General features: G+C 39.3%; 1 protein-coding gene across 1 annotated transcript in view; it reads right to left on the reverse strand.

Moving 5' to 3' along the window:
- Nucleotides 1-11,461: 11,461 nt before the first annotated feature.
- The window catches only part of LOC117214241 (B-cell lymphoma/leukemia 11A-like), a 45,842-nt gene continuing 39,020 nt past the window's right edge, over nucleotides 11,462-18,283 (reverse strand). The window contains exon 3 of the mRNA XM_033460151.1: nucleotides 11,462-14,974. Coding sequence (XP_033316042.1) covers nucleotides 12,834-14,974 — 2,141 coding nt within the window. The 3' untranslated portion in view covers nucleotides 11,462-12,833. The remainder of the gene's footprint in view (nucleotides 14,975-18,283) is intronic.

Below are 18,283 nucleotides of genomic sequence, written 5' to 3' on the forward strand. Positions count from 1 at the left end.
CGACACGATATAAGTTGGCGACGATACCGCACGGATTTAACTAATAAGAGCAATTAGCGCCGGGGGTAGTAACTAGAGGTGGTTTGCCCGCCATGGCATGTCTCTCGCCTGGCGGTCGCCTCGGTCAATACCCACCGGACAAGATGGCCGACGCCCACTCCAACACAAACTCAAAGTTACATACATTTATGTACTCAAATGTATAACCCACCCCCTCCGGACCGAGTTGCCTTTCTCCTTCCGCCGACTACAACCCTCCCGGTCTCGCCATCCACTCCGACTACACGGACACCGAACTTCATCATTATTATCTCGCTAGCCCGGTATCCAGCTTTCCGGCTGGTGCGTGAATTTTGCAAAAGCAAAGCGCCACTCGGACCCTGTCACGAGACGCTGATATACGCTGGGGGCTGAAGGTTTGATTCTGGAAAATTAAGCGATCGATCGATCGAACCAGAGAACCGGAGGCTCGATCGTCGGGGGAGAACGCAGACGAGATTGAAACGTCGCGTCGTGCCGGTCGTAGATAAATGTTTAAACGTTTTATTCTCGCTCTTAGCGAATCTCCTCAATTTGGAAATCTAATCGATCGAATCGAGAGAAAATGGTGTAGTAAGGCGCGTGGTGCGAGAAACTTGTGAAATCGGTCAGTAGTTGAAGAATTCGTAATAATTTAAAGCAGGTAATCGGGAAAATAGTACAAGTATAGTCTTTAATAAGGATTATTATGACAAGTATGACAATAATAAATACAAGTAAAACAAGTGTAATAAAAGTACAAGCATTCGTTACGTTTTGGCAATTTTGGATGAATTTTTTACTGTCCTCCTTTTGATTTTTCTGGGCAAGTATAAAATGTTCAAAAATGAGGCAAATATGAGGTATGTATATAAATAATATTCGTGTCTATTATATATAAGGGATTTTATTTTGGATTTCCAAGTTCTTTTGAGAAATTATAATAATATGTTTCAATATTTATAAACATAAAGGTTTGTTTACTTTCTCAATGTGAAAATCGAGCTTTTTTTTTAAATAATAATTAATAAATATTCTTAATTGTATATAAAATACTTTTTATTGTTTGTGACTATAAAAGGGATTGCAATGTACATCTCTAACTAAGTTTACATTTTTAAAACGTTAGTCAGAGGGAGAGAGAGAGAGAGAGAAAGTATCCTCGAGAGTATCTTGGTCTACTTTATGACCTCTATATCTTGGCTCCATAAGATATAGCTTGATATTTAACGTTAGATGGATGGGTTAAGTTTCAGAGAAGGCAATCAATTTTTAATTGTGAATTTCTAATGGCTTATAAATAAATGTTTCCGTCGTGATAGGTAAAAGAAAAATCCTCCTGAGAAGTGAAATATCTTTCATTTTAGAATTTAGATTGATTTATCAATAAAAGATTGAATTGAGAATTTCGGACACAATGGGGATCGATTTACATCAAATTAGAAAAAGGAATTGTGACCAAGGCGCGAAGGTTACAAATTTAAAAACCTCTTTCAAATAGATAGAAATCTATTATTTATATTATATATCGTACATATATTGAGCCAGCGTATAAGTGGTTAAATTGGAGAAAAATTACCCAATCAATATTTCATTATTAAATCACCTCCTATTTAAATGACTGCTTAAACTGCGAATTGGTATGCATTTATTGGATATCTGTAAAACTTATAAAATATCCAAATTATAACACTTGCCATAATATTCAGTAAATAAAAGAATTGTCTGTCATAGTTGATTTTCTGTAATTATATTCATAAAACTGTAAATTTGTATAAATATTCGCGGTTTGCTGATTACAAAATTACAGCCCGTTACATCCAATCTTAACCCTTATATGTACATGCCATATATCTAGAAATTTTGTTTTTAACAACTTCCACCAAGTAGTCGCTAAAATTTTCGTGTCATCGCTAAAAAATTCACGTGTCAAGTGTCAGAAGAAGTATAAATTCGAGCGTATCCCAGGAAATTGCGACAAGTTAGCGGCGTAAAATTTTAACGAACAGCCAGCCGCACTAACCGGGTTCGTTAGGCTTCGGCATATCCCTAAAGGGACCAGTTTAGCCAGGACACGTCAAAACGGTCCTCGATTGGTCAGCAGAAAGGGGTGGCAAGCCCACGCATACGATTGGTCAAAGCTACCCTTGTAGTAAGCGAATACTGACCCTTCGGGGGAGGATTTCTCTCCCTTGAAAAATATCGCCGATCTTTCGCGCCCCTGGCAAACGAGCGGAAAGAAAACGCACAGGGAACTCGATGAAACGTATGCGGATAGCTTAGCGGCTTGCGGTGATTTGTTTCATGTCTTACGATTTCTTTTTCCCCTCCTTTTTTCCTCTACCTTTTTCATATCGTTTTCTGTAAATTTAAATAGAAATAGAGAAATATTGAAGGGTATATTGATTATTATTGACAATCCTTGATAAAGAAGACTGTCAACATAATACTTTACAAGTATTTCTAAACAGGCATATTGTTGATCCTATTAAAAAATATTATAACTATATAATACATTAAATCTGTACATCTTCTTCACGAGATATAAATGTAAATCCTGTAGATCACATACCTGCAAGCATCGCGTTACAATGGTATTATAAGTATTTATCACTTGAATTCAAACGGCATCAAGTACGAGCAAAGCATTGGCAAGGCGTTACTTGAATTTAGCCCTGCCGCGATTCTCGAATTTTTATATTACGATCTTGCTCTTATCTGTACAAATAAGAAGATTTTTAATGTCTTACGCATCAACTACAATTCTCTCTCAACGTGCTCAAACTTGAGATAATTTTCAATATTAATAAAATGCAATGGGCCAAAAGGTCAGCAAAAGAATACAGCAAGGTTACGAAACTTAAAAGTTGATTTGATTCGGAAGTGGCTTCGTCCATCGACAGCTAAGGGAAGAAAAAGCGCGATAAGAGCAGCCGGTCTCGCAGTATCGGCCGCAAATTGGAAAATCGAAAAGCAAAGCGTGACATGGTGGCCCGTGCAAAGAAACGTTCCAGTAATTGATTTAGGAGTATCCATTTAATTAGGCGGACGTTGTAAAGGCCGAGAAGAGATCGAGATCCGACAATACTTTCGCAGTTCTTTATCGGGAAACGGAGAAGGACAGCCGCGGGAACGACGAAGTATCGGCAATAATGAGATTGAAATTAATTCGACGTCGTGCCGGTCGACGAGATATTCGACGATAAGATAATTCAACAAATTTGCCCAACTAAGTCTCGGATTTTCGTTCCACACCAATGTTACTATTATTCGAGAGTATTACCCTCTTGGTCGCTATTTCTATTTTTTTCTTCTTCATCCTCTCGTTCCTTTTCTTTCTACTTTTTGTTGGCGATCCTTAACGCTTCTTCACCGTGAAACGATTCTCGAATGAAGGAGAAGCGAGACCTCTTGCCGCGAAGACAAACGAGCACCGTTTAATCTTTTAACCGGGAACGAGACAGTGGCGCGAACGCAGCCGAACTAATCCAGCGCAATTGTTTTCGTCCGTGTTGACTGCTTATCTGGCTTAACAGCCGACTAATTCCGCGATCTAACAAACTTCGAGGCCCTGGTGCCTCCTCCGCTAGTAGTTAACCTCCGGTTCCCGTAGTTTTTCACGGCGCTCCCTGTAACGCTGCAACTGAATACCGGACATTAAGATATACACGGCGAACAACGTAATCGCTTAAACGGCCGCGAGATCATACGTGTCTCTGACGAGATAGCGAAATGGCGGCCATTTAAAGGGAAATAAACGCGTTCTCGGGAGCAATCGCGAGGAATGAGAGAACGATGCTTGAGTGGTGTGGTATCGTTTGGTTTAGAAAATTAATTGTGCAATTGATCTTATATATATAGAAGAAAGGTCTAAGGTTTTAGGGTTAACTGTTGTAAGCTTTAAAGGTTCATAGCGTGTAAAGAGAGGAATAAGAGGATGATTAATAATAAAATGTAGTCGTGTATTATGTTGTAGGGATACTTGACAAGATTAATATATTTGTTCGTCATAGATAACTTAGTTAAATTATAATAATGAAGAATGTATATTGTATAAGATGAACGTGTAATACGTCCGAAATTTTTATTTGAAGCGAAAGGTTTTACAAAAATTAGACTTTCAATTTTAATTTTTGTTAGAATTGGTTTTATTAGAATAATAGTTTCTATTAAAATTAGAATCTTATTAAGATTTTATTTTTTTTTGTCAAAGACGTGTCAAAGAACGACACGGCTCTATTGGCATTCTTTAAACACAGCGATCCCTTTCTATGCAGGGTCTCTAACTTACCCTCGGACCGGTTCTGTGAGGGGTTGAAATTTTGTAGGGAAGTGTACCACCTATTAGTAGGCAACCGTGTATTACGTTGCTGCTGTACTTCAGGTAACTCAGGTGTATGGACGAAATAGGAAAACACTGCGAATCGATACTCGAATCTTAGTTTCGAAAGTATCCTTGATATTATTTGCAAATTATATGCACAGAAATTTGTGTTAACAATGTAGCTCAAATTTTCGGCAGCGTTGAGATTATTCGTAGGTGAAAATCGATAGTTTAATTTTAACAGAGATTCGACTGGGCTAAGTTTAGGACGCGCAATTAATGGTTACATTCGTTGGAGAATGCCCGAGTCAATATAATTCACGTAATAATAGCAAGACATTGTTACGCAGAATTTGAGAAAATTTCTATTTTGGATCGTGTTTACTATTATTTTATTATTGTTGAATATTATTTCTGTTTTTAAAGAGCAATTTCGAATACAAGTTGTTAGTAATTCGACTGAAACCACTATCTTTTGTAATTATAAACAGGTGAAATTTGAAATCTATTATTTTTATGAGCTTCGCATCTCTACTTAGAAATGAAAAAAATCCCAATCAGCTGACATGAACCAATTGAATAAGTCATTTACAAATGGTCTTTCCAAATTCATATAAAACGCCTGAAAAACAGAATAAAAATTGATCGAAGGTAAACGTTGCTGTCGACTCTGTTACCTGTCACATGAACGAACAAAAGTATACAAATATATCTCATTAATCAGCAAGAATACAACTGGTTAACGGCAACGGAGAATTATAAAATTTAGAAAAAAGAAAAAGACAAATGCGAACGAAAAAGAAAATTTCTGTTCTTCGTGCTCGGTTGTCGAAACATCGCGATAAAGAAGACCTCGACTCTGTTTCCTAAAACGCATGTGCACCCGAAATCCCTAAAAATTCGGCAAAACTAAACGTCAACGACGAACTCGGAATAGCTAACGAAACGTCACGATAAAAGGCTAAAATTATATGCGTCCTTCTCCATTTCTCTGCCTTCCTCTCTACTCTCCTCTTTTTTCCTTTTCTTTTTTTTTTATCATACTGACTGCTGGTGCGCTGTTTTCTACGCCCGCGACGAACGGATGCGGACGAAGCGGCGACGCGACGCCGGAAACGCGGATGGGGTGGGAGTTGAGCGTTTGACATATTTTGTCCGGAAAACCGACAGATCAGGGACGATAGCGGCGTACGAGAAAGGGTTGGTGGTTGGGGTGAGCACAGGGGCACCTCTGCTTCTGACGTGGAGATTAGTGTCCGCCATTGTGGTGACGTCACCATAGTTAACACGCATTCAAACGACCGTGCAAACGGCTGGTGAAATTATTGACCAACGCCTCGCGAGTTTCGTCACCTCGTCCTCGTTCGTTCTCTTGTCTTCCTCCTCTCTTCTCGTTTTCTTCTTTTCTTTTTTTCAAAAACTCATCACAAGTCATTTTACGTAAAAATAATCGAATAATGGAAGAGATAGGGTAAAAACTGATTTCACGGTGGACAGTAAGATAGAGGAAGGAGATGATCTATCGTTGAATCGTGTAACGTCGAGTCTGCAGGCAGAAGTCGGTACCGGTTGACAGATGAATTGTGCCCCGAGGAACAATGGGACCGACCAAAAATTAACGGCATTGTCTTAACTTTGAATTCGCATGGCGGCTGGTGTTTGCCTCATGCCGTAGTCGATTACCACGAAACAGGGAGGCGCGGCTGGGCGCGAACGCATTCAGAAGAGAGCTTTCCTGGCTTTCGATTACGCGGCCGACGACGGATTGTCCCTGGCGTTACTGCCGCATTTCGAACTTTATGACGTGTAATTTTGGCTTTGACATCTTCGGGAGATGTACGAGCGAGGAGGAAAGGGAAGTGTGCGTTTATAGCCATCCCCTGTTCTATTGCGCAAAAAATCCGTGGAGTTAGCAAAGTAGATGTAAATATGAAATGTTGATCCATGTTGGATAGGATTTATCGTGATTGCTATTTTGAATCCTTTTGCTTTTTCAGGATCTGAATGCGACTATTGAATGTGGGAAAAAATTCGGTGATTTCATATATATTATGGCGAAAGCGTAGACGTTGATGGATGTATACGATAATTAATGTTATCCGTGAAATTGAAATATAGAATTCTCCCCATTTTCATTTCCAACTTGACTTTCTTCGAACATTTAATAATTAGTTAAGACAATCGCGATAAGAAAAAGGAAAAATAGTATATATCAGTTTATATCTTTCCCAGAAATAAACTAAGGACAGTAGAAACGATACGTAAAATTCAGATTAATATGTTTATATAGAACGTTTTATTACAAATTTCTAAACTTTTATGACTATGCATAATTTCTTTTTACATTTGGTAATATACAAATTTTTTGTGAGAATTTATTATTATTCTGTTCATATATTAAATGCCAAACTGTAACGCGATTTCGTTAACTCTTCTGTTACTTTACTATTTACGAATTTATTTTATAATTTTACTAATCAATTTAATAATACTTAACTATCAGAAATCTACAACATAACACAATTTTACCTAATTTTACCTGATGTGAAAACTGTGCTCAACCCCCGTGGTACTGCAACCAGATACGCGCTACAGTACTACCCATGGCTTAACGTGCAGGCGAACTATTCTTACCTGAGCCTTGTCCATCGATACCTCTTTCAAACGTGAGATGGCGTACAGCTCGTTTCCAACAAACGTTCTCCCCCGTACTATGAATTTAACGATCGCTCAGAGAAATCGATTAAAAAGAAAAATAAGAAATAATAGCTCGATTATCTGATTCCGGACAGAGCAGAGGCGATGGGTTCACGCGACGCGGCGGTTTCGCACACGCGAGACACGTTGCGAAATGCATTATGCAATAAACGTAATAAGCGTCCAATAGTAATGGCTCGAGAGGAGTTAAACAATTTATGTAACGAGCTTTCTATAGCCAGCGGAGGTGTATCGAGATCTGGCGTGAGATCGATCAATTATTCTCGCATAAATTCGCTCTTGTAATCGAGGAAGACGATCGTTCGTCAAGATCGTATGAATTGAAATTTATCCTCGGCTGATACCTTTGGGTCGTGGATGACCGAAACATTTTGATTTAGATGTAGCGGCACAGGAGTCAAAGGACGATGCGAATCGAGAGCGATTCATATTGTTATTTTGCCTCGCGACATTGACACAGCCTTGACGCATAAAACGTAATGATAAATAAACTCCGGGCAAAACAACGTTGCCGCTACATGCAACCGTCGAATAAAGACAAATTTGAGTTCTCCGACTCTCCCCCGATCAGTATAAATAAACAGACGCGATCGCGAGCGAGCAGTTACTGTCCGAGTTATTGTCCAAATTATTATCTGAGTTACTTTCCGAGTTATCGTAAAAGCTATCATCAGGTATTAACGGAGTTAATCTTGACAGTATTTATACTTATATTTATTTAATTTATTTAAATATATTTGATGGGTTGCAACAGCAATTCCTCGTTATTCTATATTATATTCCTCGATACTATCCACCATATAGATTTAAGATTGATTACTCAATCTTAACTTTTAAGATTTCTTTTTCTAAATATTTAAAGTTTTTGTCATATAAAATAATATTAAATAGTTTAATAGATCATTTAACGATTATAAATTGAGGATCTTCAGAAATATTTCTTGAATTGTATTGATATCGATTTATATGAATTATAATTGTGACTGTGTTTTTGAGTTAAAGATTCTACTTAGTTGAAAAAAATTATTTGAATAAATTTTGTTCATTGATGTATATTTATCTTCCGCCCTTATGCGTTTCAATCAAAAATAGGAGTAATCTGGTACAATATCTTTTATCTATTGATCACGCGATATAAATTTAATCGTGAAAATAATTTACCTGAAATTATGTAAACATATTAAAAATAACATTTTTTTGGGATTACTATAAGTCAATTAATGAGTCAATACCTTTTACTGTTACTGAAATCTTATTTTTTCTCAGGAACAATATGCTCTTTTTACAAGGAATATTATTGTACCCAGCTTCGTTAACAATCATTGTTTGAGCGAGTTACTGTCAAAAATCAATCGATAACGATACCAAATAATTATTATTACGCAATATACATTTCAATGTTGAAAGACAAAAATCTAACCGAAACCAATATGTCAGTAATATTATTGAAACAATTGATAAGACGCAACGTATGCGTCAGTAACAGTGGAAGTCTTAATGAATCTAATTACTTCAAAAACCAATCTGAAGAACATTAATTTATAAGAGAATTAATAGAGATAGTGTTTAATACAAAAACCAGAATGGGAGTATATTAATATAACACGAATTATTTAAAAACAATGTGGTTTATTTGAATCGCACAAGACATACACCGTATCTGCTATGTTTATAATTACGGACCTCCCCGTGGAAAATCTGGTCAAAGGATGTGTCGCGAACTTTGGCCAGTCTTTGCCCGAAGACGCCTTGTTTTCTCGTATTGCCTTAATGTCGATCCTCGGTTTTTTCTGATTTTTCATTTTACTTTATTTTTGTTTAAAGTGTTCGAAAGTGTTGGCAGGTCTTGAAAACCCAGTCGTACCGTGTCTAGAAACCGAGCTTCGGATTATTTTTACCCTGGATCAGAAGATTTCATGCTAAAAATCCAATTTCCCTGCTACCGACTGTTTTTGTTCGCCTCCGTTTCTGCGCATCCTGCCGCGTTCATCTTGCGTGTGGCTCATTTCCCATCCTGTCGCTTACTATATTATAGGAAATACCTCTTCATATTTTTTTTCTTGTTTATTTATTTTATTTAACTGTCTAGATACTTCAATTCGCTATACTTCTGACGTTTTGCTCTTCGCTTTATTTATTTATTTATTTTTTATTTCGTCTGGGATTATCTTTTACCATTTTACGTGGTTTACCCTGTGTAGAAACGTTAGAAATCGATCGACAGGACACGGCGAGGCGAAATAACACGATTTACTTCATCCACGTGAAAGAAACTTCAGTTTTCGTCGTCTGGAATTCGTTCTGGAAGATTCCACTTTCGCGGCGAATTTACTCATCGTCTCCTGTCGATCGAATCGCCCGCCGCGAGATTTGCGTGTGTGATTGTGTTCTTTTTCTCTTTTTTTTTTCCTATGTTCGCTTCGTGAGGCAGGGAACTTGGTCCTATGTGGGATGAATTCGAATAAGAAAGACGAGAGAAACTTTTGGAAACGAAGCGCGCGTTTCGTCGCATCGTCTCACGGATTAAGGTGATTCTGTGAACTTATAATTCTTTTTTCTTTCTTTTTACCGTTCCTTTGATTTAATTCTTTCTTGCTGTTTTACAGAATTAAATTTTTCGAAAGCACTCAAGAAGGACGAAACATCCATCTTTTAGATAATTGCCCCATTCGTTTCTCTTTTATTATTCGTATTCTTATAATGTTCACGTGCCGATAAAATGGCCAACAAACATCCTCGAAGATAATGATGAACGAAACAACGCGTTCTCGTATGCACGAAAAAGATTGATGCAATTAATATTATGATGATTTTTATTTATTCCTCACGTTTGAACGCCGACGATCATGTTCGTCTGCCTTATTCTCCGCCCGGTTCTCCACCTCCCTGTATTCGTTTCCCATTTTTGCTACGGGCAGTGCCATATATTTACAATATATCGTATAAACGGAGCCTGGCATGTACGTATTTCAGAATCAATCTAACAAACGCTTTTTTTTTCTTTAACTAGATAACGAGATTTTCATTTTTTTATCATTTTGCCTTTTACCTAGGGCCGTACACGTCTAACACCGAGACAACTATCTTGATATGAGTTTTTTTCTCCTTTTATCCCTTTATTACTCACTCGTTATTGACATTCATACAATACACAACGCACGGAAAAATTGAACAAACTAACGTTCGATTCTTTTTCCTTTAACGCGCAGACGCACAGTTTCAACGAACTCATACATACACAAAAATCGAGAAACGCACACACATACTATACTCCAGTTACTCTTTATCTTATTGCCTAGATCATCTTTTTTTTTTTTTATTTAGGAACAGTCCCCTTCGAAAACGTTTACAACGAGGCGTTTTTCGGGATAACGAAATGAACGAAGGAAAAAAAACGAAAGGGAAAAAAACAGAACTATACAGTACGCAGTATAATGGAACGTAAGAGAAAAGGAAAGATAATTGAAAGCTGGATGCATCGATCGTGCGAATACAATATGTAAGTACCTCAGTCTTCGGTTTCTTCCAACGAAAAAAACGGAGAAAGTAAAAGGATAATCAGTTAACCAACCGTCGCATCGTTTGGACGCGCCACTTGGTGGACACGACGATTTTCGCAGGATCAACGATCCGCGTTCTCGATCCTGCGAAAGCCGCGCGATATCCGATCAGCCGCGACGGTAATAAATATAACCAACGAACAAACGCGCTATAATAATAGCGCCAGCGTGTTTTGCGACCGCAAAATGACCGTCGAAGATTTCTCGAACGCCCTTCACACGAGCCAACCACAAAACTGTCTCTTCAACGTCTATAGATCGTACTTTTTTCCAAATCATCGGCATTATTTTTCCCGAATTTAGTTTTCTTTTTGTTTATTTTTATTTTCTTCGTTATAATTCTTTTATTATTTGCATTAATTTCTTTTCATTTTTATTCGATTTTTTCCTGTGAACGTGAATAGACAAATTTTTATGACTAGCTATCGAACGTTAATTAGACGCGTTTTTTTAAAAATCCGTTTAACATAGCGCCATCGCAAAAACAACAAAGAGAAGTTTCGATAGAGAGCCTTCGACGAACATCTTCGGCCGACGATCATCGCGCCGATAAACCTAAACAACTTTGGCATCTTCTTAACCATGTAAAACATCATCTTCGATAATAATTTAATAATAGCGGAGATAAAATAATGAAGACAGCGCTTACAGTCGCTTGTAACCGCGTTAATAATAGTTGCAATGAATAATAATAATAATAATAATAATAATAATAATAATAATAATAATAATAATCAGTATGACAATAATAATAATATAATAGTAATAATAATAATAAAGTCAATAATTAATGTTAATAATGACAATAATAATATTAATAATAAGCAATAATGGAAACATATATAATAATATTAGATAATATTAATAGACAATAAAAGTACTATGATATATTTTACATAGGATCAGGGGTGGAGCTTAAAATCTAGAAAAAACGCAGCGCACACTTCCGGTTCACGCTGTATACGATTAATCGTACATCAAATACTCTCTGTATTCCTAATCATCGATAGCTAAACGCTGTTGAATTATTATTTAAGGGTGGATTTGAGGTTTTTCGAATATCGATGTTTCGCGCTTATATACATACACAAAGGATAACTTCGAAATCGCTCACGTGATTATTCTTCTTCTCGATGGAAAAGAATAACCTGCCATTTTTATTTTCTGGCTTTTTCGCGTTTTCTTTTTTTTTTTTTTCTTCTTAGAAAACAAAGACGGACGCTTGATGTACCGAAGCGACGTCGTCGGTGCAATGTACAAAAGGATTATTTTTCCCCTCCTAACCCTCTAAATCACTCCTCTCTCCCCCCTCTTCTCGACCTTTCACCCTAAACGCTATACGTACGAACTGGTTGCAGGTTTTTTCATATTATATAACGTAATGTACATACATATACACGCGAACACGGGTCTCCATTACACATATATACATATATTACGTTATACAGTATTAATATGCGATAATATTCTCTATCATTATTAAATAAATAATCTTCAAATGCAATAATAAAGTTACTATGTTCATTATCCTATGTATAATATTTATATTTTGTATAATTCATCCTCTCGCGATTTTATATTTATGTATATATTTATACATTTATATATTTTTTTATACTCTTTATGTATATAATATGTATATTTATATATATTCATATTTATAGTTTCTTTATTTATAATTATTTACTCTTTTAAATAGTTCTGTTGAGACTCGCAAAGTGGTAACCATTCGTTCGTTTCTCCAGTTCAATGTTTAAAATCGTCTTTATTCATTGAACCAGTTTGAATTTTTCTTTATATTCGGTTTCCTCCAATTCGGAAACCTTTCTTTTTCATCTTGAAATCCTCAAACGTGGCTTTTTAACTTTCGAGGCTGACATTTGTCGTTGTTCTTCGTTTATACAATGATATACATTCCTTGTATTGCCGGGACCGTTTCCAGGTCACATCGATCGGCTGTTTCCTCGTTCACCGACCTACCGCCTCCTCCAACACTGAGAGGCGATCCTGGACATTTGACCAGAGAAAATTATTCAGAGTACACTGCAACCGTGTCTTCGTCTGAACATTTTAAGGTTCCTTGTCTTCGTCCAGGATTCGCCTTTTTGCCCTCTGTTTCACTTCCAAGGAAGAAGATCCCCTCTTCAGTACACCGGGTATGGTGGTCTGTGTGGCCACAGTGGCGGGATCGGCGGTAGGCTTCCGTTCCAAGATCAAGTGTCCTTGGTACTCAACGAGGAGTCCTCGTCTTGGCTACCAGGATATGGCATGCCTAGTTTTGGACCTTGCTGCACCACAACCACGCACTTTCTCATGTGCTTCTCCAACGTGCTTGGCACCGAGAATGGCATCTCGCAGAAGCGACATTTGTACGTGTCTTTCCCGTGTCTACCGTGTGTCTTCATGTGCCTGGTCAGTTTCGAGCTCTGTGCACACGCGTACGAGCACAACTCGCACTTGTACGGTTTTTCTCCTGTGTGAGATCGCCTGTGTACCGTCAGGTTCGAGCAATTCTTGAATACTTTGCCGCAATACTCACACGTGTCGTTCCTGCCACTTCGTTCCTTTTTCAATAAGGGACTTGGTAAACCTTGAAGGGCTAAACTGGACGTGGTAGCCTTCGTTGCTTTACGGAATTCATTGTTTTCTAGGTAATGAGGACTCGGTAGCCAGAGGCCACCGAAGTCCGGCCCCGAAGATCTGGGAAAACCCTGACCAGAGAATATATTAGGTGTGGTTGAGGAATTAAAGTTCGTGGGCGATAACGCGCTGTCTTTCTCCTTGTTGTTGTTCAGAGAGTTGGTCATGTTAGACGGCGATTCCGTTTTAATGAAACCGCCCCGGTGGTTCTCCTGCAGAGCCTGCCTATAAGCCTCCGAGTACTGTGCGATATTACTTAATCCGAACTTTTCCATCAAATCACCGACTAAACTGGCAGGTTTCTGCTCTATTCTACCACTGCTTTCTTCTCCGCTTTGACCTTGAGTAGTACTCAGATCCTCTGGTGTATTCTCTTCGGTATCTTCCCTTTCTCCTTTCTGTTCGTTTTCGTCCGCTTCATCGAGATCCATATTCTCATCGCAACTGGAACCATCGTCCGGAACGGTTTCGACGCTCCCTTGAGGACTAGCCGCGTTCAGATTCTCCTGGTGTTCTTTTCTCATATGTTTCCTCAACTCGGCAAAGCTTGGAATCTCCATTTCGCAAACTTCACACCTCGTCGGCGTCGTTTGTCCATCCTGCGTTCCATCCTGTCCATACTGTCTCTCCTTGTCCCTGTGACTTCTTCGATGCACGATGAGATTCGACTGGAAACGGAACTTCTTGTCACAGACCTCGCACGAGTAAATCGTTTCTGATACGGAGTCTGTTATGATGGGTGTCGAGGCGACAGGTGGACTGGTCTTCTCGCTATCGGTCGAATTATTATTGTTATGATGACCAATCGGGCTCTGACTGTAGCAGGGCGGCGAATTTTCCTTTTGGTGATTGTTATGTGTCAGTATTGTAGCGTTGTTCGACGCTGGACTGGGAGGTTCGACAGGTTGACTGTGATTTTGTGCTGCTGGCGGCTGTTGTTGCTGTTGAGCTGCGCTCGGTACAGGTACAGGCGGTACCGGGGCCGGTGGGTTCGAATTCGTCGTCGAATTACCGCTACTAGGTGGAGCCGCGCCTAAGGACGGATTAGCGAGGCTCCTTAGGCGCGCCGAGTAAAAATCCAGATTGGCCTCGAGTGGAGGAGGATGCGCCTGTCCGGCGAGGCCACGGCCGTGCGACAGTTCGGCCAGGTTCGCCAGATTCCGGGCATTGTTCAAGGAGTCCAATGAACTACGGACCAAGGGATCTCCCAAATTTAAACCGTCCATACCTCGAAGCGGATCGCCAAGATTTTGGAGGTTTCTCGTGGCAGTCTGTAGCTCCTGAAGGCCTCTATACCCGGCCAGAGGATTCAAGGCCAAAAAGTCCGGCCTAAACATGGGTGGGAAGCTTCGTTCGAGGTGTTGAGGTAACCTTAGAAAACTGTGAAGCGGATCGCCAACAAGGGACGCTGAGGATTGAAGTTGTTGTCGTCCACTGCTACTGCCGCTGGAACTCGTGCCGCCGGATGAGTTTCCCGTGGATGAGCTTCCGGTGGATTTACTGCTTAGGTTCAGGTGGTTGGGTGGGCTCAGGTGATGCGTGTGAGTGGGTGTGGGCGTTGGTGGACTTGGCGCGGGTGTGTTCGACGAGGAGTTCGTCGATGACGACGGGGAAGTGTAAAGACGGGCGCCATGGACGCTTTGTACGTGCTGGAGCAGCTCCCACGCTGACGATAGTCTTCTGGAACACTGCGAGCACTGCAGCCATCGTGGTTCTGAAACAAGATAATGTAGATGGTCTCGGTTAAATACTTGAAAGTATAGATTTTTGGAAAAGAACTCATTGAAGGAAGATATATCGTTAATTCATAGTAAATTGACAAATCGAGTATTTTAGGAATATGTGGAACTATGTTGATACGAACAGCTACAAGGTGCAAAGGTTTTCTAATTTTAAGGAATTCATTTTCTCGTCACAAACAGTGCAACGGTACACGAATCTCCGAAAATTTCTGGATTTCGTAGCTTGTGGATTGCTTTTATTTTATAAAACGAGAATATTTAATACTTAATGCGGAGGGGAACGACTTCGGTAAATTTTAGATTAAATTAAAATATAACAAGTCCACAGGGTCGTTGATGATTCTCCGGCAGTAATTCGAAATGGGTCCCAGGCATTTCAGCTGAGCGTCGGGCGGTCCACTGTGGGATTTTAGTCGGTATAGTTCGACACTACCCTGCCGCTTCCAAGCGCGGGGGGGAGGGGTGTCCATGAGGATTTCCCCATAAAAAAAAAAAAAAAGAAGAGGTCGTTGATGAATGTCTGCATGAATTTACTTGCACATATAAAGATACAGAAATGCATCAGCGATCGTCTATGTACAAGAAAAGACTGATTATTTCCGTGACGTAAAAGACATGGTATTTACATTCCAAATAACGAAAAATGATATAAAACCGAAAACTGTTCAAAAAGCCTTGATCACGCCTAAGATAAGGAAGGATCGAAAATCGCATAAAATATTTCACCCCGAAGCAACACTCCTGCGGGCGATCACGCGTGCGATAAGTTGCAACCGCATCAAACAGTCCAGAAGATTACCGTGAACCACGATGATATATGGAAACACGGGGAAAAAATCTCTCGTCAAAATTGTAGAGGGACAAGGCGACACCACCGCGAGAACATGTGTGTCTAACGTGTGTCCGACCCACGTATATAGCAAGTTCAACTGGCTATCAATTTTCGAGGCACCCTTAATTTCGCGGAATCGGGATAGAAATCGGGTCCGCCGATTGAATTCGGAATTCAAACGGCGCGGCTGTGTCAAATTGCGGCCACGCGGGGGCTTAAAAATAATATCCCCGACAACGATGCTCCGTAGTCGGGGGGGTTGAAAAGGCTGGCTCGAGGCGAATGGGGATCGGTTCAGACTGAAACTGACCCTTAACGACTTCTCGACCCTGCCTCTCGCTCCGTCGACGACCGCGGGAGGAACTGGTTTTGAATTTCAATGTTTTTAATCCGGAATATCAGATTTTCGGCCATTTTTCACGCTCCGGAGACGACGCTTTACGCGGTGCTAGGGTGTCCGTAGGATTTTATTAATTCGTGGCCACCCTCTCGTAAAAGAGGATGAAAGAAGACGAGAAAAAAATGGAAAGAAAGCGGAACAGACGTTGTGATGGTCCCTTGTTTCGTACCGCGGAAATGCCATTCAACGGAGGATCAGGGACATATTCGAAGAACTCGTGATTCCGGACGTTAGGGTGATCGTGAATTAAATTTGTTTGGAAGAAACGTGGAGAGGCGATGTGGAGTTTGTAAGCAGAGAGATTTTTCGTTTGAGGTGTAACGATAGTTGAGATTACGAACGAGGAAAAATGCAATTTAAGTTATATGAGCGAGGATTGTAAATAATTCATACTGTGTCTCAAGATACATGAAATTGAAGTTTATATTTGTGTTCCGTGACTTTGAATATTTGACGAATCTTTTAAACAATGACATGTATTTTTAGCAAATTGTATTCCTTTCAAAGCATACTTTATCTCTTCAATATGCCACTTGCTTTTGTCTCATATGTTATAGAATCGTGAACTCATACTTATCAGGAGTTAATATATTTATGAATTTCAATGAAATATTGGGAGAAAAGTTCTGCGATTTGTATAAACGAGTTAGTGTTAGAATACAACATAAGCAAAAAATTACAGTTTGTTCGAACGTGGAGGAGAAGCGTGTTAGAAAATTAAAAAGTCGGGGATCGGTTCACCTATTATACCGTTTCAGACTGATTTAACATCGGGAAGAAAAGTCAACCGGAGAGACAAAAGATCTGGGAAAAATAAAAGCGGCCCTAATTAAATGGCTGTTCGAGATAGGGGAAGATCTTTGTCGTTGAAGGAAGTCTGGAAGCGAGAGTCTTAAAGCCGAACCTCCTCTAAATAAGACCTTACATTTTACTTAAGTTTCTTATTCCATTCGAATTGAGTCGTTTGTTACACCAAACGGAACGTTCTCGTCGATCGTTTACTCTTCTGAATTCTCTTTAAATCGTATAAAAGCAGTACGACTTGCGAATAAAATGATCAGGTTCTAAAGTTCATGTAGATTGTTCTATTTTCAGTGCTAGTTATACCTTACGGTGTTTCATATTGCTCTATCGTAAATGTCTTTTAAATTAACTGTGAATTAATAGAAAAGAAAATCATGGATTATTTATAAAAAGAATAGCGCATTATTATATTTAAAAAGATTATAATATTATATATTTTTACAATTACAATATTTACAATATTACAATATTTATAAAGAGAATAGCGCAAATAACTGTAAATTTCAAAAAAGTTCTCACAAAGTAATGTTTGCAATTATTCTGCTTGCACGCAGTTTAATTTATAAAGTCGATCCGCATAACTTCTGAACGATTCACATAGCCATTCATTGAAACCACGATGAATGCGTAGAATATTCAAAAAAAAAAGAGATAAAAATTCTGAATACCAATGGAACAGGAAAACAACGAATTATACGATTTTTGGTCACACCTCGGTCTCGTTACTGAAATTATTCAAGAGAAACTGCTTGAGAGCCGCGTGGAACACACAGAAGCGTGTATCAACGATGTCCAATAAATGAATCACGCTGGCGCGGATCCCGGCGACAATGGGACACGTAAACAATGAATCCTAAATTAAATTAGAAACAACTCGAGGGACGTCAGCTTCATAAGCGATAGGATATACCCCGCGACAATACACAATAGAACACATATCGCCGCGTGTAACAAGGTGCTAAGTAGAATAACGAGGCTGCCGGGTGGGCGACAGATTTTTCTTCCCCGCCTCGCTGACCTTTCACCACGATTACGTTTGCGTTTACGCGTCGTGGTAAGAAACGCTCGCGGAATGGAAGAGGGAAAATACCGTGATTCCTCGCAGATAACCTCGTTCCAACGTCTACCAACGTTGCGTCGGCTTCGAGGCTGAAGTCTGAAGTTCAAACGTGATCGTATATGCAGTGTACAGGGGAAAATGATGATAGATAGATCCGGAATTTTTATACAAATTTATATTGTATT

The sequence above is a fragment of the Bombus bifarius genome, unplaced genomic scaffold (genome assembly GCF_011952205.1).
Source record: "Bombus bifarius isolate JDL3187 unplaced genomic scaffold, Bbif_JDL3187 scf7180000009200, whole genome shotgun sequence".
Lineage (NCBI taxonomy): Eukaryota > Metazoa > Arthropoda > Insecta > Hymenoptera > Apidae > Bombus > Bombus bifarius.